At 34.0% G+C, this 21,895-nt stretch overlaps 1 protein-coding gene across 1 annotated transcript; it reads left to right on the forward strand.

Moving 5' to 3' along the window:
* Nucleotides 1-3,759: 3,759 nt before the first annotated feature.
* Nucleotides 3,760-20,359, forward strand: LOC124358909 (asialoglycoprotein receptor 2-like). The gene is made up of 7 exons (XM_046811163.1): nucleotides 3,760-3,865; nucleotides 6,794-7,008; nucleotides 10,906-11,100; nucleotides 13,377-13,565; nucleotides 16,627-16,691; nucleotides 18,015-18,123; nucleotides 20,048-20,359. Exons 2-7 carry the CDS (start codon nucleotides 6,807-6,809, stop codon nucleotides 20,296-20,298), a joined length of 1,011 nt encoding a protein of 336 aa, XP_046667119.1. The 5' UTR covers nucleotides 3,760-3,865; nucleotides 6,794-6,806; the 3' UTR covers nucleotides 20,299-20,359.
* The last annotated feature ends 1,536 nt before the right edge of the window (nucleotides 20,360-21,895 follow it).

The raw sequence follows: 21,895 nt of genomic DNA on the forward strand, positions 1-21,895 counted from the left end.
TCATTCCATGGCAGCATCATTTTGTGGCAGCGCAACTCGTGGCAGCATTATTTCGTGGTAGCTCATTCCATGGCAGCATCATTTTGTGGCAGCGCAACTCGTGGCAGCATTATTTAGTGGTAGCTCATTCCATGGCAGCATCATTTTGTGACAGCGCAACTCGTGGCAGCATTACTTCGTGGTAGCTCATTCCGTGGCAGCATCATTTTGTGGCAGCGCAACTCGTGGCAGCTTTATTTAGTGGTAGCTCATTCCATGGCAGCATCATTTTGTAGCAGCACAACTCGTGGCAGCATTATTTAGTGGTAGCTCATTCCATGGAAGCATCGTTTTGTGACAGCGCAACTCGTGGCAGCATTATTTAGTGGTAGCTCATTCCATGGCAGCATCATTTTGTGACAGCGCAACTCGTAGCAGCATCATTTCGTGGTAGCTCATTTCGTGGTAGCATCATTCCGTGGTAGCATCATTTTGTGTCAGCATTATTTCGTGGCAGCTCATTTCATGGCAGCATCGTCTCTTGCCAGAACCATTTCATGTATTTTATGCTTCGTACTGCTTTCTTTATTAATTATCTATTATTATTTACCGCTGGAACGTCATGGTTGGACTACAAGTCACGGAGTAGTCTGCAACCGCCCTGTGAATCCAGGAAAGGGATTGAATAGTCTATTTCAGGGAATAATATCGTATTTAGAAATTAGTGAGGTACTTAGATTTTGAGAAGTTGTCATAGCTATTCATAGGTTTTTACAATAAATAGTCAGAATTATTCGTCGATTGAACTGTGTCAATTTATATTGAACCGATACAGTCTATTAAAATGTATTATAATCCATGAAAAGAATATTTTATTTGCTGTGTTCATTTCAGTTAAACAAATATCGAACAAACAGAACTTAGTTTTTTTTATCTCTTCAAAAAAACACATCATGTCTTTCTAACGTACCCAGAGGAACATTCTACTTATACCACGATAGGATCTATGAAGTTTTCAAGGTTGAATCGGTTCAAGTACCAAAGGACTCTCTATAGAATTCCTGGAACTAAATTTTCTTCCTCTCATTGATAAATTACGTGATACTTGCAATATTACAGCTTTATAAAGGCAATTTATGAATTTATTATTTTAATTTCCTCCTTCCTTTTGTTCATAAACATAAAAGTGACAGACTTTCAGACGACTCACAGATAACCCATTCTAGGAAGGTGCTGTTTTCCTCGAAGCATCGGTTTTACTGTAAATGGTGTCTCATCAGTAGGTATTTCCTCCAAGCTCCGAGAGCTGTGACATGGAAAAACCACTGCTTTCAAATAAAGGGTGAAATTTATCACAGACGCTGTTGTGATGTTTTGGGCAAGTTTTAGGCAATAAAATAACATTCCCTAGGATAGGTAGTTCCATTACAGGCTTCAGCCTTCCAAGAGTTGGTTTTAATGTGTGATCTGATATCACGTATCCAAAAATTACAAACGATTTATACTTTTAAGATAAATCTTTCTCGGTTTCTCTTATTGTGATACCGGCAAAGTACGCAAAAGTGTTCAGTTTCGAATATGAAATCCATTAACAAAGCCAGAGTTATTTTTACTTGTGGTATATGAATAACTTTACGTTTTATATTTCAAAACTTTAAATTCAAAAACAAATGTTCTAAACCTATATTCAGGGTGTCAATTAGTCCCAAGACAGGTTAATTTAACTTTAACCACTATACATAGGCCTACAAAACTTTGCTTTACTACATATTTAGCTCTATTTCTATGGTTAAAATAATATTAACCCATACCGGGACTTAATTGGCACTCTTTATATGCACTTTTACATATGTAAAATGACAGAAAATTAAATTCCTTTATTTTTAATTTTTTTATTTCTTTATTGCCAACGACTGCCAAAACATTATTGGCAAAAAAACTGCCTTATAAGGCTAGTATTGCTTTAGGCGATGATTTCATTGAGGGCTGCATTAGCATTGATTGTTTTTTGGACTAACTTGTGCTTTGACGGTCATATCAAAAAGTTATCTAAAAATATAAGCAAGGGTATTTCCTTTCTTCGTAGACTTACATGTTTTAACAATACATCTATTCTGCTTACTGATCACTTTGGTTGTTTTTATCCACACTTGGTTTATGGTCTTCCTATTTGGGGACATGAGTTTAGGAGGAACCAGTCGCCTCTTGACACATCAGAAGAGAGCTATTCGAGTTGTTATTGGATTAGCAGTCATGCAGAGGTATTTTTCAAAGGAATAATATATTGAAATTTCCTTCCTTTTACATATTCAGCTGCCTGATGCTTGTTCATAAAAACCCGCATATTTCCCTCTTACAAAAGGACCACAAGAAATCCTTTTACCCTGCAGCTCCCAGCTCATAAGACCTTGTTCTCATGCACTAAATTATTTTTCAATAAGCTGCCACAGTCCGCGCAAGGAATAGTAAATATTGAACCATTCAAATTCAAAATTTATTTATTTTCAGAAAGCAGTATACGCAATATTACATTGCAGTATACGCAATATTACATTGCAGTATACGCAGTATTACATTGCAGTATACGCAATATTACATTGCAGTATACGCAGTATTACATTGCAGTATACGCAATATTACATTGCAGTATACGCAATATTACATTGCAGTATACGCAGTATTACATTGCAGTATACGCAATATTACATTGCAGTATACGCAATATTACATTGCAGTATACGCAATATTACATTGCAGTATACGCAATATTACATTGCAGTATACGCAATATTACATTGCAGTATACGCAATATTACATTGCAGTATACGCAATATTACATTGCAGTATACGCAATTACATTGCAGTATACGCAATATTACATTGCAGTATACGTATTACATTGCAGTATACGCAGTATTACATTGCAGTATACGCAGTATTACATTGCAGTATACGCAATATTACATTGCAGTATACGCAATATTACATTGCAGTATACGCAATATTACATTGCAGTATACGCAATATTACATTGCAGTATACGCATGTCTATATCTAACCCTCTAACGAGGGAGAAAATTTGATAAAACACTTTTTGTTTATATTACATGAATATTGTTTTACGTAAATACATATGAATTAATTCACCAATAAATAATTCTTTTAATAATGAGCAAGTTAAAATAATTTAAAAACATATTCCTTCTTAAAATAAAGAATATAGAAATTCTTTTTGTTTAAAAATAAAGAACATATTTCAGTCGTATATTGATATAAAAACCATAAAATTATTAGAAGTAAAATTAAACATTTTATATTTCATAGAGTCTAATTCGTTCTCAAAACCATTGTGAGAGACCTTTGCCTGCCTGTACTTTGAAAGAGGAACTTGCGTATGGAGTTATCAATGCTGGGTTGTTTAATTGTATTGATATGTCCAAAAGAAAGGGAGGCTAATATATAAGATTACTGTTCATGAATCTTCAGTAAGGTTAAGATTATGTTGCGTTATACAGTAAATAAAACTAATTTATTCGAAGAAATAATTTCTAGTAATTAAAATATTATAAAAAGCTGTGCGAATCTACAAGAATAAAGGCGTCTAAAATACGAGTAGACATCCCCAAAACATGTTTCTTCTTATTTAGGCCACTTAGGATTTCTTGAACTCTTGCTAGTTGTCCATTTTGCAACTCGGCATCCTCCAACCGCAAATGCACGCCTGTACGAGGAAACTCCTGATCTTTACGATGACGTCAGTTAACCTGTGCAGTTCAAGGCTATCTTCCGTAGCAGTACTGGGAAATCACAGACTTGTTTCTTACAACGCGGGAGACTGCAGAGCATCACTTCAGACGGCTGGGAATACACTATCAATCAATAAAGGTACAAATATTTTATTATTATTTTTAACCATTACTGCTAATAATGTAATAATCATTTAATTAGCCTACTAAACGTTACGCGTAAACAAAAGTTAAAGTGTTATTTAAATTCTGATAGTTTTATATTAACAAAAGCTTTCTGAAGTTCGTGAAATAAAAATGAATTATAAGTAAACAACAAAAGATATTAGCCATGAACCCTTACCCAACGAGGTAAACTTATTGGTCAAAGTTTTCCAGTCCTCTCATGTTATGCTGATATGAGCTGATTGATACCCATTTAAATTTATTTGTACGTCGATGGTTGGTTTTAAGTACATGAGGCTAAAGGAAGTACGATCTGAGAAAAAAATTAAAAACCTTTTAAACACCATTCAACTTCAACCCACAACAGAACTAGTACTGCTGATGTTAATATCTTCTTAGGGATCTTCCTCTATCGATAAAATAAATTGTGTGATTATGCAATGCGTATTGACATTGGCTTACTGATCTAAATAACTCAATTTGCTTTATTAAATACTAGCAGTTACGCTCGGTTTTACACGCGACTTAGCAGTTTTTGCACCTGTATGAGCACCTCTGGTTCAAGTGAATTTCTTTTTGGACGAGTGAATGTAATTTCCTCGATCTTAGTATTTTTGTTCCATAGCTGATTTTTGCCTATTTCCCGATCAAGAAATTATATATACATACAAAGCTCTGAGAAACCTACGTTTGTAAAAAGACAACTAATTTAGGTTTCATAACAGTTTTTAAATGTAAAGTAAAACTTAGACCACATTGCTTCATATCTGCACTGGTAGCAGTTACCCGCTGCTTTGCATGCAATTTAGTGGGTGTTGTACATGTATGACCACTGCTGTTTCGAGTGCTTTATATTTCCAATGTTGAGTTGCCATGAGTTTTTTGCCATGAGTAAGTAAAAAAAGTGTATAGTTATTTAATATTAATATATTATAATATATAGTATAATATATTATAAGTATATAGTTTATTGCAACTTACTCTTTTTAGCATTATTTGTTTCATACTTGATTTAGCCTTGTTTCCCGATAAAGGAAAAATATCACCGATCAGAAAAACCCATTTCTGTAAAAGTGAACTAGGATAAGTTTTATATTAGTCTTTAAATTTATAGTGAAAGTTAGATAGTAACGTTGCCTTTAGATTCAATACTAAGTATTTTTATGTACGGTTAAAACTACATTAACAATGACACTATGCGTTTTTTCTTTATAAAATGAAAAATAATATTAATATTTCAGTACGTTTAGAACTGGAATTGGTACATTAGTTAAAAAGCACAGTCCAGGAAACATTTATCTAGCATAGTTCTTGCCGACTGCTTTGAAAGGAGTCAAATTGTGACTCTTTGTGAAATTTTATGTTTTAGGACGTTTTCTAAGGTAGATGAGTACTTACCTAATCGCTGAAATCGAAAAAGGCCTAAAAAATAATGGTTCTTTCTACCATTATTAGAAATTACTCATATTAGAATGTACCCACTAGAAATTTAAACAAATAATAAACCACGTTTACACAAAACAGTTGATTACATTAGACATGCTCTTTTAATTAAAATTACAAAACTTTAGAGACCAAGATGAGATTTTTGCTACTTTAAAGAACAGTGGGGCGTAGCCCAGAGGGACTTTCGAAATAAGAATAAGCTTTTATGCATCCCAGAGAACTTAAGAATGTTCATGTAAAATTTCAGTACAATCGGAATATGTTAATAGCAAAACAAACAAACACAGTCACTTTAGCACTTATAATATTATTAGAATTTATATGTAAACATAACCCTTCATTATTGCATTTTATAAACTTTATTTGTTTATTTCATTAATTAAAGAAGCACAATAATTATATAACTCAGTTCAGTTATTATTCATGTATTTTCAATTTTGTGACATATTTTTGATTATATATTATTAATGGAGCAACAATGTAAAGACTTAAATTTTTCATTGCGTATAATAGGTAGGATTGGTGTGAGTAAAAAAATAATGTTAATATTTGTAACATATTATTTATTCATGAGTCTGAGTGTATATGACTAAATGTTCTAGATGACATTTGTCTACATAGCTTACTCTGTAATATTCACACATGTTTACTAACTTTAATGTTCGCTTATTCAGGGGATTGAGCTTTATCGCTATTGGTTGAAACTTAACCAGTCAAAAACCAAAAGACTAAACAGCAAACGATGTGGCTTCTCTAATATTTGAAGCCAGCTTTTTGATAATTTGATATTATCTTCTTTGTAGTAGTTACTTTCTTACCTTATCATTTCTAGACCCTTTTATCTTTAGACAGTGATGTAGAAATGTTGTTGGTCAGAAGTGCGTTTTGTAAAATCCTGCAAATTCTAAAAACTAAAATTCTTAATATGTCCTTGGAAGTTTTCAAAATTGGCTATAACTTAAGACCCCTGCCATTTTGGCAACAAAGAAACTCAATACTATCCTGCATTAACATTTCATAATATATCAATTGGTATGCGGATTGCCGAGCGGTCTAAGACGTTGGACTTTCAGTCTGTTAGATAGCGTGGGTTCAAATCCTATCTATGACCGTTGCACTTTTTATTAGTACCATCTATCTTGTACTGTACCCTCTCCTCTCTCCTCCTTATTTTGTTTGATAAGATCCTCGCACAGGCCAGTGGTCCATGGGGACGGGCAGAATAAGGCTCTAAAGGGGATTGGCCTCTAATTTAAAAAAAGCCAATGGAAATTACATGCAGCCGGTATATTTTTACAAGCGGTATTATCCTTCGAGATGTGCTTTCTTGGATGAAATTGTGGATGGGTTTGTTAAGAATGACGAGCGCAACCGTGGCAGTATACATACATTAGTTTTGCACATCCACAGCGAAATACGGTGAAAAAAAATGATGAATGTACCTTTTTTGTTGTAGATTTTGCTACTGAATGTGGACAAACCAAGAACATTTCCAGCCAACAACGGTTCTGCCTCCAGCAGGACTTTGGATAGTTCCAGTTCAGAAGGAAAGCTCCAGTTGGACGACCAAGACGAAGCACACCACGATGAGGACATCAGTGGTAGTTCTGGTCAGCTTAGGCATCCTTTGTATATCAGCATGTGTCCTTGCACAAATAAAGTTAGGATCAGGTAATTATATGTCAGTATTAAATAAGCAAACAAGTTAGTAATGTACTTTATATACAGGTTGTCCCAGAACTCTCTACCACTATTTTCAGGTACTATTCCTGGACCAACGACAAACCAAAGGTTCATATTAAAAAATATCTTTGTAAAACTCAATAACTACACGGATAGTCACCATTTTGTTTTCTTTCAATTAGTTTAAATTTGAGGATGGGTATTGTATGAGTTGGATTTATATATATTCGGGGTCGAGTCCCAGTGGAGCAAGTACTTTTTGCGATTCAATGTTTATTGAAATAAAATAAGGCTATTGCCATTTATACAAATTTAATGTATATATATATATATATATATATATATATATATATATATATATATACATATAATATATAAATATATAATATAATGTATATAAATCTACAGGCCTAATTACAGAAAACATTTCGGTTTTTTTTAGAAACTGTATTTTCTAAATGGCGGCTTCCTAAACGTTTAAACAACAACATATGATAAAAGCTACAATTATTAATTTTTAGTTCGATACTTTAAAAATCTAACGATACAAAGTTTAAGAAAATCGGTTAAGATAAACCAAGTACTAAACAATATATATGTGACAGCATTGTTTGTGTGAGTCAGAACAATCAGTTGTTTTAATTTTAGCTACTCTAATCAGCTGATTATAATATTACATTGTTGAACTGTAGTCGTAATATCCTTAAATATTGGAGAGTTTAGATTTCTTTCGATTAAAATACAAGAAAATAAAAATGTTTATAACTAACATAAAAAATAACGTCGTTGTAAAATTACAGCACAAACATGTGTTTAAATCATTCCACCACTTGAAATTCGTTTACATTTATAGTATTGAAAGCTAGAGTAAGTTTGTGAATAACAACACTTCATTCTTTTCTGCAATCGCTGTCGAAATGAAATGATAAAATGCCTTTATTAAAGAGGCGAAGTTAGGGCTATCAAGCACTCTCTACCACTCAACCCCATATCGTTTAATTTAAATTTACAATATTATGATAAAATTGTGGTAAATTATTAACTTATACTTTAAATAGAAAATAACTAAATTGCTTAACCTATACAAAATTAAATGAACTTAAAGTAAAAATCTATATATTGAAATGAATAAAAAAACACACAGAAGAAAAGAAAAACTTAACTTAATATATATTGCAATAAATAAAAGAAAAATTGAAAATGAAGAACACGGAGCAGATACATTCAATCACTCTAACATACCTATTGACCACATGACCGTAACAAACATTCACCACCCGTCACCCCCACAGGCTCTCCAGCAGCAACCCCCTAACCACCGCCTCGACGTTTGTACTGTGTACGGTCTTCAAAGGCCTTCAATACATTGGAGAGAGCGTTCCAAAGGCGACAAGCCTGAACAGTAAAGGAGCTACAAAAACAGTAAAGTTTTTTGAGTGAAATTTGCTGAAAATATTGTCTAACATGCTCTTGACGTCTGAGAGTAAAATCAAATCTAATACAGTAGTTCTGAGCACGCTGGAGTTTGTAAAATTACTCAACAGCCATTTTACTCATCATGACGTCACAGTAGTCAAAGTGTGGTAGTATAAGAGTCTTGATGAGCATCACCACATTAACAGGTGCAAGGCAAACCGCTCTAAACCGTGGATGCCAGCAAAAATTCTTCTGCACGTTACCGTAACTTGGTCAGTCCATTTGAGATTTCTGTTCATAGTGAATCCGATACATTTCAGTTTGTTTTGGTAATTTAGTTCACAACTGCGGTTTATCATTCTCGAGTTACCAATTATCATTGCTTGCGTTTTTTTTTAATTCAGTTTCAGTCCTTGTAGTATTGCTCAAAAGTTAATGGTTTCAATATCCAATATGGGTAGTGACACAGAAGTGGTTAGTTCGTTTGGTAAACATTGAACATATATTTGCAAATAGTTAGCGTAAACATAATTTTCATTTGTTATAATTGAAGTGATATTGTTTATAGAAAGAATAAAAGGGGCCTAAGTGTAGTCTTGTGAGACCCCTCGCGTAGTATGTTTTCAGTCTGACATTTTATTATCCTCTTTCACACATTGCTGACGTCCAGTAAGGTACTAAAAGACCCAATTATCACAACCACCAGAGAAATCAGACTTCTTTGATTTGGTAAGGGGGGGGAGTGATTTACTACGAAGTCGAAAGTCGAGTCAAATAACTGTTGAGCAGAGGGTTTATCCAGATAAGAAACTTATGTTTTTAGTAATGCACTTTTGACAGCTCATTTTATAAAATATTAAGAACGCAGTGTTTGATCAGTACCGTAATGCAGATATCGAAGACAAACTCTAACTTTTAGTGCAAACTTAAAGATTGCCGTAAAACCAACCCTAATTTTTTTGGGCAGACTTAGGATTCTCATATCTATATATGTACATATTTTCTCGATCGGTGTAAAAAATAAACTCGACTGTGGTATCAGAAATACTTACAAATTACACCAGCCATAATTAAACACATTTTCTTGATCAGGCCAACAAGGCTCGACCTTGGCGTTGAATATATCATAAAAATACCAAAATCGCTCATACACGCAAAAACTAAAAAAACGTCATTAACAATTTCACTTAACATCTAAAGGTGTTAACAATGAACACTGTTATAATATGTACCCAAAATATGTCAACTTTTGTGTCTGAAATACAGAGCTCCATCATTAAATACATCATAAATGGATTAACTTAAAAGCTAAGGAATTCGATATTAAGATTTCACTGCATTTATTGAAATCACTAGAACTATTCAATCAAAGAGTACAATATCTCCATAGAGTACATATGATTAAATTGTCCAGATTTCACAACATTACTTTAATTATTGTGTACTTTGGTATTAATCGCAGGCCACTATTTCTGCAACAGTTTCTCTTACCGGAAACCTGAAAAACTGCATTATTAGAAAAACAGACTTTATTTGACTTCCTGTACAAATTAAATGTAATTATGACGAACGGTTCTTGTTTTCTGCCTCACGTCGGCAAGAAGTAGATCACTTTGTCCCTATCTACTTCTGGCTATTACATAAGTAGGTTTTTATTAGCTTATTATAAATATGTTACTGGTAGTGCCAAAGTTAAAGGTAACTTTTACGAGCGCTCACGTGATCTGAGCTTGATTGTAGGTTCTATCTCGAGGGAGGTTTTCTTTCGCTAGAAGTGCGGGGCCACCAAAGCCGGCACTGAATCGCAGAAGATAATCCGATCGGTGCTTTCCTGACTTCAGAATCCTGACTCATTGAGAAATCGTAGCTTAGTCATTCGTGGTGTTATAATTTCGGTTCTCAGAAACCTTTAAAATACGGATATAAACTTTATACGGATATATTAGAGGTGACTGAAGGAAATAAGAAACTTTTTTACAACATTTAACTTCCTTCAAGCAGTATTTGAGCTAAAACATGCGTTAATTATAGTTCAAAATATGTAATTTTATTTATTAATAAATAATAATTATCAAATGTAATTCTCCTACGTTTAAGTTGTTTAATTATATACGTTTTGCCTTCTTATTCAGCAGTTTTATGTAGACAAGCGTTGGAAAACATTTTCCAAATTACGCGTTATATGCTTGTAGGCCTAATTGGTTTTAAAGTGATACAAAGTTTTACTATTTTTACTGCCATCAAGGAAGATCTGCGATCTTATGAGCCCTACACTACATCTTAATTTCACCACGGGAATGGTAATCAAAACGAGTAGAAGCAGGATATCCGTTTATTGGCACTAATATAAAATAGTTATGAAGTAAACTTTAAATTGCTGCATCGTTCACAAAGATCGAATCAGCACATCAAAAAACAGCATGGAACAAGATCTAAGTGTATAAACTCTGTCAGGTTATTCTCTTGCAGCTCTGAACCAGTGTTTCGCAAACGAAGATTGCACCTCGCAGCAGACCTGTATGAACCTCAAGTGCAAGGATCCGTGTTTGGAGGCCTGCAACGGCAATACTGTGTGCCAGGTCCGCAACCACGTCCCGTACTGCGCGTGCAAGCCTGGCTTCTCGGGCGATCCGTTCAGTGGATGCGATCAACGGAGAGTGACTCGTAAGTGACAACATCACCAACAGATTTGTAACAATTTATCTGCAATATTAAAAATGTGTCAAGTAAACAGAAATATCAAACTACTAAAGTCTGATGGATTTATTTACAGTAGGTGTAGAGGTATGTCAGGCCGTTCCGGAACAGGAACCGTTCCGACCGGAATTGGAACCGTTCCGACGGGAACGTCCTAGACCCGGAACTAGTTCCGTTAGATAGTTCCAGTTCCTTGCGTCCCGTTCCGACAGTGCTTGTCTACTTTTAAGTTTCTGGCTGATTTCGTTACGGTGCAATATAAGTACGTTCCGATATTTGAATTTTAAACACAAAGTCTATCTGATCAAATTGTCAACGTGTAATTGTAGACACAAAAAATTAAACTTTATGAATGTTTATATTCGCAAATATCAATTTAAATTCTGCACCCACTAATAAATAAATCCACTCTTTTACCTATATTGTCAATATAGGTGATCAAAGTAAACTAAGCAATTTTATTAAAGAGTTTCTTTTAAACAAACACAATAAGAAATATTTATTCACATGTTTTGAAATAATGATATAATATACAATGAATTATATTGAAACATATATTCAGAACAAACTTTTTAGAATGTTACCTTAAAACAGTAAAATAAATAGATATGTTAAAATAAATTCCATTATTTAGATACTAAACCTTTACTACTCAATTACTACTGTTGATCCCAAATTAAAACCGTTAATTTAAAAGTAATGAAATATTATTATTACAATAGCCATAGCGGTGCGAAAATAAAATTTGGTAAAGTTCATTCGTTACGTCTACGGACACTAAAAGTTGTATATGAGTTATTAGTCGTTAAAGTATAAATTAATAATGATTTGAATATGTCAATAACAATATTTAAGTACAGATTGCCACATGAAAATATTATGGTTGCCTTGAATTCATAGCGGAACTGAAAACATTTCCAGCCTAGTCGTTCTGCCGGAACGCCCGGAATCATGTTTGCATGTCTAGTAAACCGTTCCAACGTAACATGGAGTTCCGAGCTTAACAGAGCCGGAACGCCCGGAACTTCTAGGCAGGTAACTTGTTCCGACGTAACATGGAGTTCCGAGCTTAACAGAGCCGGAACGCCCGGAACTTCTAGGCTTGTTCCGACGTAACATGGAGTTCCGAACTTAACAGAGCCGGAACGCCCGGTACTTCTAGGCAGGTAACTTGTTCCGAAATAACATGGAGTTCCGAGCTTAACAGAGCCGGAACGCCCGGTACTTCTAGGCAGGTAACTTGTTCCGACGTAACATGGAGTTCCGAGCTTAACAGAGCCGGAACGCCCGGAACTTCTAGGCTTGTTCCGACGTAACATGGAGTTCCGAACTTAACAGAGCCGGAACGCCCGGTACTTCTAGGCAGGTAACTTGTTCCGAAATAACATGGAGTTCCGAGCTTAACAGAGCCGGAACGCCCGGTACTTCTAGGCAGGTAACTTGTTCCGAAATAACATGGAGTTCCGAGCTTAACAGAGCCGGAACGCCCGGTACTTTAGGCAGGTAACTTGTTCCGAAGTAACATGGAGTTCCGAGCTTAACAGAGCCGGAACGCCCGGAACTTCTAGGCAGGTAACTTGTTCCGACGTAACATGGAGTTCCGAGCTTAACAGAGCCGGAACGCCCGGAACTTCTAGGCTTGTTCCGACGTAACATGGAGTTCCGAACTTAACAGAGCCGGAACGCCCGGTACTTCTAGGCAGGTAACTTGTTCCGAAATAACATGGAGTTCCGAGCTTAACAGAGCCGGAACGCCCGGTACTTCTAGGCAGGTAACTTGTTCCGAAATAACATGGAGTTCCGAGCTTAACAGAGCCGGAACGCCCGGTACTTTAGGCAGGTAACTTGTTCCGAAATAACATGGAGTTCCGAGCTTAACAGAGCCGGAACGCCCGGTACTTTAGGCAGGTAACTTGTTCCGAAATAACATGGAGTTCCGAGCTTAACAGAGCCGGAACGCCCGGTACTTCTAGGCAGGTAACTTGTTCCGAAATAACATGGAGTTCCGAGCTTAACAGAGCCGGAACGCCCGGTACTTTAGGCAGGTAACTTGTTCCGAAGTAACATGGAGTTCCGAGCTTAACAGAGCCGGAACGCCCGGAACTTCTAGGCAGGTAACTTGTTCCGACGGAACATGCAGTTCCGAATGTTAGCTGTTCCAGGTCCGTTCCGATTCCGAAACGTTCCGATGGAACTGTTCCAGTTCTTTAGGCTCATCTTTAAATAGGTGTCTCTGATTCCAGTTGAGCCCCAATGTGAGACCAACGACGACTGCCCTCAGTACAGGGCTTGTATCAACCGGAAGTGTGAAGACCCTTGCTATGACGTGTGCAGAGGCAACACCACAACATGTCATGTACGCAATCACATCCCTTATTGCACCTGCAGGAAGGGCTTTTCTGGGGACCCCTCGATTGCATGCAAGCCACAAAGTAAGTATCAGCATTATATATATATATATAATTTCAATAAACATTGAATCGCAAAAAGTACTTGCTCCGCCGGGAGTCGAACCCGGATCTCTCACTTGCCGGGTGAATGTGCTACCATTACACCACAGAGCGCTTACTTTTTCCGATTCAATTATTTTGTATTTGGCCGTATCTGTTACATATGTGTTTAAATAAGCAAACTAACATATGATCGGAAGACCAAATACCTGTCAAACGACTTTTATTTACATTAAATTGTATAAATGGCAATAGCCTTATTTAATTTCAATAAACATTGAATCGCAATGTATATGTATATATAATGACTCCAGTTCATTTTTTTAAATATCTTACTTAATGAATTTTTTAAGGAAAAAAGATTTTCCAGACACTTGCCAGTGTTTGGTAACAGAAGAAATCAGTAACGCTACGTTTCGAAATCTGCAATCTGATCTCTTCCCCAGGTGGATAACTATACATAGGCTATATAAAACGAATAAATTATGAATGATTACACGCAGAGAATTTGTTGTTTTTGAAGTATTTATTCTCAGGCTAATTTAATTTTTAAATTAACAATAAAGGCCATAAACATAAATTAAATAAATTTCTATAATGTAAACTAATCGATTCCCAGAAGTAAATTATTAGAAAACTATATAGCCCTAGAAAGCTGGAAGGGTGTAAAAAGGGTCTCGCACGGGCTTGGTAATCCCCGAAGTACAGGTAGAGATAAAGCAATTAAACTTAGTACATCATTACAGCACCTATAAATCTACTTTTTACAGTAGGCCTAACTACTATTTTTGTGTCATATCAGGGGATGGCCCGCAAGGAGTCAGAAGGAGATCTTAAATTAGGGCATAGATAGAGTAGTACATCAAATTAAAGGTCTTTATTAGTACAATGCCGCAAATCCGACCTGACAAGGTTCATTATTAAAAAAGTACGCTGGTTTAAAGTTTGAAACTTTTACTATGTAGGTCCTGTTCTACGTGGTTTAACGTTTTTGTCTTGGCTCAAGTTGTGAAAGTTAAACTTAATAAATGAGTACTGGAATTAAAAAATAGTTATCACAGTAATTATTGACTCTTTATATCAAATATTGTTCGTTTAAAATTATGTACATCTTGGGCTATGCTTACGTTAACATTGTTTGCCGAACTCCTTGTAGACCATTCTCCATGGGAATTTTTTCGGGTTACTGTAGGAAACCATGGATATACAACATATAAATTACGGTTATGAATAAATAATTTGAATTAGTTATTTCCAGGCTAATTTAGTTATCAAATGTATGAGAAAAGGTCACAAGAACGTATGTAATATATTTTTATCGATTCCCTTTTTGCTATCAGTTTTTATTGAATAAATTACATAGTTGTTTTTATGACAATTTTCGTGCAAATGAAATATATAAATGACTGTATAATATATACATATATGCATACATAGATTGAGTATGGTGTATACACATAATATATGGTATAATGTGCTTGTGTTTGTTTCTCGCGCTTACCCATAATAATACTATAGATATATTGTGTGATTCCCACTTAACTCTTCTGTAAGGTTTGTAAGGTTGGTTTAGTTTAAATTAAGGTTGTGAAATATTATAATGTATTGTGAGCAAGGGCTGCTGTGAGAGGATTTAATAATAGGTTAGATTGGCAATACAACACCCTCAAATGAACTAACACATATTTTATTTGTAATAGCATCTCATTAGAGCATTATAAGAGCATCTCATTAGAGCATTATAAGATTATCTCATAAAGAGCATTATATTGATTAAAATTTTATATTAACAATGGATAACGTCAACCGATATATTGAGCACAAACTTTAATACTTTAATACTTTGCACACATGTTTAATATTAAATTATTCATTACAATTTATGTTTAATTTAATTAACTATAACATTTACTAGTAATTTTTGTAGTGTAGCAATAAATATGTGTTCATGGACTAACGTGAGAACTTTCTTTTAAAATATCTAAACATTTACATAAATTTACATGATTAAAACAAATGAGTGACCTTTTGACATTCAAATTAAATATATGAAATAAGAAAATATGAATTCCAATATTAAACTATTCATTTGATTTCTACACATTATAATCCTTCTTTTCATTATTTAGGTTGGAATTGTAAATGATTAATGAACCCTAATATATATAATACTACGTTCCTAAAATTACTTACATTTTATTGCACTTCACACTTATTACGCCTAAAAGATTTTTCCCGCACACGAACACAAGCACTGGCACTCCCGAACTTCGCTTTTCGAATCCCGTCCTCGACTTCCTTTTCTCCCTCGTTGTGGTGGTTTTTGATTTTGTTGCCCCCGCCAGCTCTCCAATGATTCCTATCATATAGAAATCATTATTTTGTTATTTTTGTTCTTTTTATGTTGATAGGAAACATGGTGTCGCGTAATACGTTCGCTGATGTTCTATGCAACACCTCAAGTCTATAGCACATTTTATGCACGAAATGCCCTTCATGTTTACAGGCACAAAGCAAAATTGAAATCGTACAGATGAAATCTTTCTCCAGATATCTTACGAATACTTAGACTAAATGTTTGTTATTGTTACACGTGTTAAAACAAATGTTATGTGATTCTACTCAGTTTCATGATAAACTTATTTATTCTTTGATTTTCTAACGCGATGACAATGGTCATCGAGGTTGCCATAAGACTAATGTTGAAATGTTCCCTGAAACTCAATCAAATCCCAGGGAGTGACGTGCACCATCATCGACTGCATATAGCTTCGTGCACAGGTTAAGTCTGTAGATAAGTTCAATTCCACTATAGGCCTATCGAAGGGACAGGCACACGAAATGAAGATTTTCCAGCCCCTGGAGTAACAAGCTTTGCTCAAGCTCAACAAATAAAACTTTAATAAAGTTTTCAGAACCCACACTGGTTCCAAATTATTTGCTACTTATGTATTGTAATATCTATAATACTAATTTACAAACGCATGATCTGAAGTATAACAAATTTAATGTTTTAAAAGAATGATTATTCCGCCTGTTATAGATCCACCAGGGAGCTGGCCTCCTTACCCAGGGGCGAAAAAACGATTCCAGTTGGAACTTATCAAGGTACGAAAAGAAATAGAAGAGAAGATTTTGGTTTTCAGAATATAACAAACAAGATATTTTTTATTATAATTATGTTAATTTATTATTAGGTACTGATTAAAGTTTTAATATAACACGAAAAAATCTTTTTTCATTTAAAAAAATGTATACATTCTCTGAAATTACATAAAGTGGTACATTGCATATTATTTATTATATAAGTAAAATATAGGAATTACGGTACTTTTGAAAATATATAAATAATAATATTATTAATAAGTAGAATTATGAATTTATAGATTATTCATACTAAACATTACACTTCCAGAACCTTGCCACAGTCATCTACATATAATATTTTCCAGACCCCGGAGAGATTCCGTGGAATACTTTCGAATCTGATTCTACCTATAACTAAATTCTTAATTGCAGGAATTTCGTTCAAATACAGTATATTTGGTATTTTTTGTATTACTTTAACCCAAGAACTTATAGTTTGAGGCCAGAGTTTGTCATGTAACAAGCATTTTTATAGTAATTAGTAAAATATAGTAAATATTTGTGAAATATATACTGACTAGAAAATGGTTTTTCGTACTTAAAAATCTAATTGCAAATAAAATATTTTGATTTTAACTTTATTTTAGTGAAAAGAATCAAAAACAAAAAATGTCATAGGCAAATTGTAATGACTCATACAAAATACCAGGATAAATGTTTAAGTAACTTTAATACATCCAAGATAAATAGAATTTTGCGCAAGTAAATATATCCATTTTATTTCTTAATTAACAAAAACGCTAGATTTTACATAATTCTGATTTATGTTATTACTGTTTTTAAAATCACTTAAAACACAACATAGTATTATAATATGTTGTAATTCTAGCACTATAAGAATAAATGACTAGTTTACTTTAAAAAATGTGTAATACATTTATCAATAAATATGATTTCGTACGCGAACGCAGGATGTAGAGTTAGTATACTAAATAATTCAATAAAATAGAACGTTTACTTAAATAGTTTTAAAACGAACAACGCAACTGTAACCGACATAAAATTATATTTTAAAACTCTATTCAAATTTATACTCAACTTCTCAAAACTCCACATTCCCCGTAATCTTCTTCCACACTTTCAAATTATACTCTGCATTCTGATATTTTTCACGTCATTGATCATAAATAACAGGAAACTTCCTTACTTCTTCGAAAAGGTTTTCTATATCCTCGACTAATGCGTATTTTCTCTTATATTATTAGAGGATAATAAAGAAATGCAAGTTAATTCATTTTGTTATTATGATTATATTACCGTTTTAAGTATGTTTCCGTGTCACAGACCAACTGGTTTGGAGCCTTCGCCCACTGCCTGAACCACGGCGGGAGACTCGCCACTGTTGCCAACTACGAGGAGAACGAAAGGGTGAAGGAAGCAATTAGAAAGACAGGTGGGTTGATTTTTATTGCCATGCTCTTAAAACATTATTATCAGTAACAATAAAAATCTAAGTATTCGTACAGGCTTGTCTAAAAAGACTGGAAAGTCAACTTCTAAGTCGTGAAACTCTGCACGTTTGGAGACTTTCTTTAAAGTTTGTACACATATAGCTTCAATCAATTTTGCAATGATTTAAAACTGTGTCTATTCCAATTAACTTGTTTGATTGTTAGTGCTAAATCACGTCTACACACACATGTACTTTATTATAAAGTGATCTAACACACGAACTTAACTGGCACATCATATGTAATTGGATGTTTAATTAATCCATACTTTGAAAACTATAAAATTTGTCGTGGTTAATAAATTATAATACTGGTAATTACCTACAGCTATTACCATTATTTTGCTATGTTCATCCTTTCCATAATCTTTCCTTATATCAATCCAACACAGAATGGACGGACACCACATTAAAGAGTTGGCGGAGATATGTTTACACTGATATCCGCCGCCTCCATTCCGACAGGCTTCTTGAGGTGATTGAGTCGTTGACGACATAAAATAGTTCCTTGGAATCTGATTTTTAGATGTGCAATTTGATCGATCATTATGAAACTTTGTATGTATATTTATTTTTTCACGTAAAAGGGTGCTATGCCCATTGATGTAACTCACCACCACGCGGCGCTGCAAAATATAAAAGGTTACCAAATTATAAACTGCAGTTACAAGACAGTTACGTATATTAAATTGCCAAACAGTATTTTGAAGGCGCTAAGTTTTTATGTATATTTGTCTTTAAAATAAATTTCTGGTTGAACTTAAAGCATAAAGTGGTCTAACTTTATATTAAAGTACATGTGTGTGTGTATATAGCTATAAACATACACTTTTAACGGATTTTCTTGATCGTGGTAACAAGGTAAGCTCTACATCGACGTTGGAAATATAATTCACTTGAACCAGAAGTGGTCAAACACGGACAAAGCTTACGAAAAGCGTGCGAAACCGCGGGAAACAGCTAGTTAAAATATTAGTATAATGAAAATTCAACTAAAACCCTTTTTAAAATGTTTTATTGCCATACACGTGTTTCGGTATTCAACCATCATCAGTGTACAATAACCTCTAAATAAATAATAAACAATTAAATATACACATGTGGAAAGCTTAAACATATGTTAAATTTAAATGACACAATAATTGTAATTTTGATTAGTAACCTGTATTTAATATTTTAATTTTTTCAAATTTGGATTTGTCTTATTTTTCAAATTACTTTTTACAATGTTATAAGAGTCTTTATTACAATTTAGATAGATATGTAATTCTTCTTTCGTATTTAATTTCTCTCCTCTCCTTTCGATGTACAACATATTTTCCATGTTCGTTTTAATATTTGTATAGACTAGTTATGGTCAGTTTCTAATTGTTCAGCAAAATTTGATTTTATTGTAGACATGTTATTTGTTTTTAAAGCTTGTATATGTTCTTTAAACGTTTTATTAAAATTTCTACAAGTTTAGCCAATTTAATAGCTTTCACAGTCACTACACTTAATTTTCTATACTCCAGATTGTTTGTATAAATCTTGTTTGTCATCAATTTGGTTCATTTTTTTCAATAAATTTAAATGTATTACTTCTTGTTTGGTAAGTGATGGTTGGAAGGTTTTTCGAACAGCTTTGTTTAATTTAGTATTGAAAGGTATACATATATATTTCTGAATTTCTTTAGTATTAGGATTAGGTAGCATTGTGTTGGTTTTATTGATTTTTATTGTTTTCTTCTTAAACATTTTGGCTACAATACGAGGTTGATATCAATTTTTGACAGCTAGTTTAATAAAATAATAGTTAAAATATATTTACTCGTATTTTTTTATCCCTCCCTTTTGTCTTTATGCTAATGGAATGAATGTTCGGCAGGACTAAAAGCAAGCTTCTGGGGGTCAGGGACGGACTACGCCCTGGGCAACCACTGGACCTGGGTCAGCACGGGGTTACCCTTCACGTTCACGGACTGGAGCAACAATCAGCCCGACAACTGGCAGAACCTGCCCGGGGGAGAACACTGCCTGGAGTTCTGGGAAGAAACACAGTACCGCTGGAATGACAGGAACTGTCTGGAACAACAGTACTCAGTCTGCGAGTACTATGACGAAGTAGAACAGAAGTGAAATGTGATTTTTATATCATTTATAAAACACGAATAAACAACAGAGGCAAACTTGTTCTTTATTGAGAGAAACAAATTATTTTATGTTTTTGACGGTCTTTCGTTGTCGTGGCATCCGTAAAATCTAAGCATTGCTTCCTGGAAAAGTCGGTTAATCCTATGGGAGCTTACTGTACTCGGAACCTTATTAGACCTTTTATGGGAATGTCCCTTCTTAATCATACAAACAATATATTTGATACCCTTAGTTTTTACCTTTCCTCGTTTCAGCTTTTATTATTCTTTCAAAATCCGGCTGCATTGGTGAAGATCTTGGTTTTAGTCCCCAAGTAATAATGCTACAAATCGTACACTTTTCCATTCTCATAAAACTTCGTAGAATTGTGAGAGCTCTCTCAAATAATATATAAATATATATTCAGCGTAGTTATTTTTAATTTCTCAGAAAATAATTTTAATTATTTGGACTTCTTCTTATACACATTTTGAAAGTTTAAATATTAACAATTTGGTCGTGTATTAATGCTATATTTCAAGTAACACACTCCTAATATAAGATCATAAAATTCAAAATAGTTCTAATAAGATCAAAATTGAGGCCATTTTATTGCACGTGTACGGCTTTTTTATAATTTGGTTAAATTTTATAAAAAATTCTCATCAGTCACAATATTTTTAAAACTATAATACGAAACATAAACAAATGTACAAAAGAGAGGAAAGAATTTAGGTATTACCCCACATTAAAAACCTGGTTACGTGTTAAAAATGATAAAACTGCTAAAAATCCGTTGTGACCTGTTGTATTCCAAATTATATCTGATAAATTACATGTCTACTTAGGCTATAAAGCTATTTTTGTCAATTATTTTCAAACCAGTATCAGAAAATAAGTCAGTAAATTATTTATATCTATTGGGACACCAAACATTCCAAGACTATGTATTACTGTTACAGCAATTTTTGTGAAACTCCATAATCCCTTTACACTAATACATTAATGACTTTTTCTCAACAAGTGGAAATAAGCCCACTTTAGTTTTCAGCCAAGAGGTACAATAAGATAGCCATTGAACATTTCAACGCTGCAACGTAAATCATAATAACAAGCAACCAGGTAGTAAATTAAAGTTAGGTTGCCTACGTCGAATTCACAAAAATAGGTGATTATTATGGTTGAGAAATTTAAGACGTGTTTAAATTGTGTTATTGTATTGCTTCTAGAACTAAGGCGCAATCTGGAAGATTTTTTTCTAAAAATCTGGAACACTCTTGACAGTCTCATTCTAGATTTGAAATTAAATTCAGTGTAAACTTGAGGATGTAAGATTTTCATTGCCGCTTTTCTTATTAGGCACACTAGGCACGTACCTAGGGGTCTCAAAGGATCTGGGGTCCAAAATCTGAATACGAATACAATTTTAAAAAGGTGGAAATGAGGATGGAAAGATTTTTAAATAAAATCACAGGACTACATTGATTGCCTCTCAGCCATGAACCGAAGCCCAGTCAGTGAATCCTGTATGCGGCATTTTGTTTGTAAAGTAAGACAAAACGCTGTACAGTACCAGTACAACGCAGTAGCCTACTACTATCAT

Source organism: Homalodisca vitripennis, chromosome 4, assembly GCF_021130785.1.
Source record: "Homalodisca vitripennis isolate AUS2020 chromosome 4, UT_GWSS_2.1, whole genome shotgun sequence".
NCBI classification, from domain to species: domain Eukaryota; kingdom Metazoa; phylum Arthropoda; class Insecta; order Hemiptera; family Cicadellidae; genus Homalodisca; species Homalodisca vitripennis.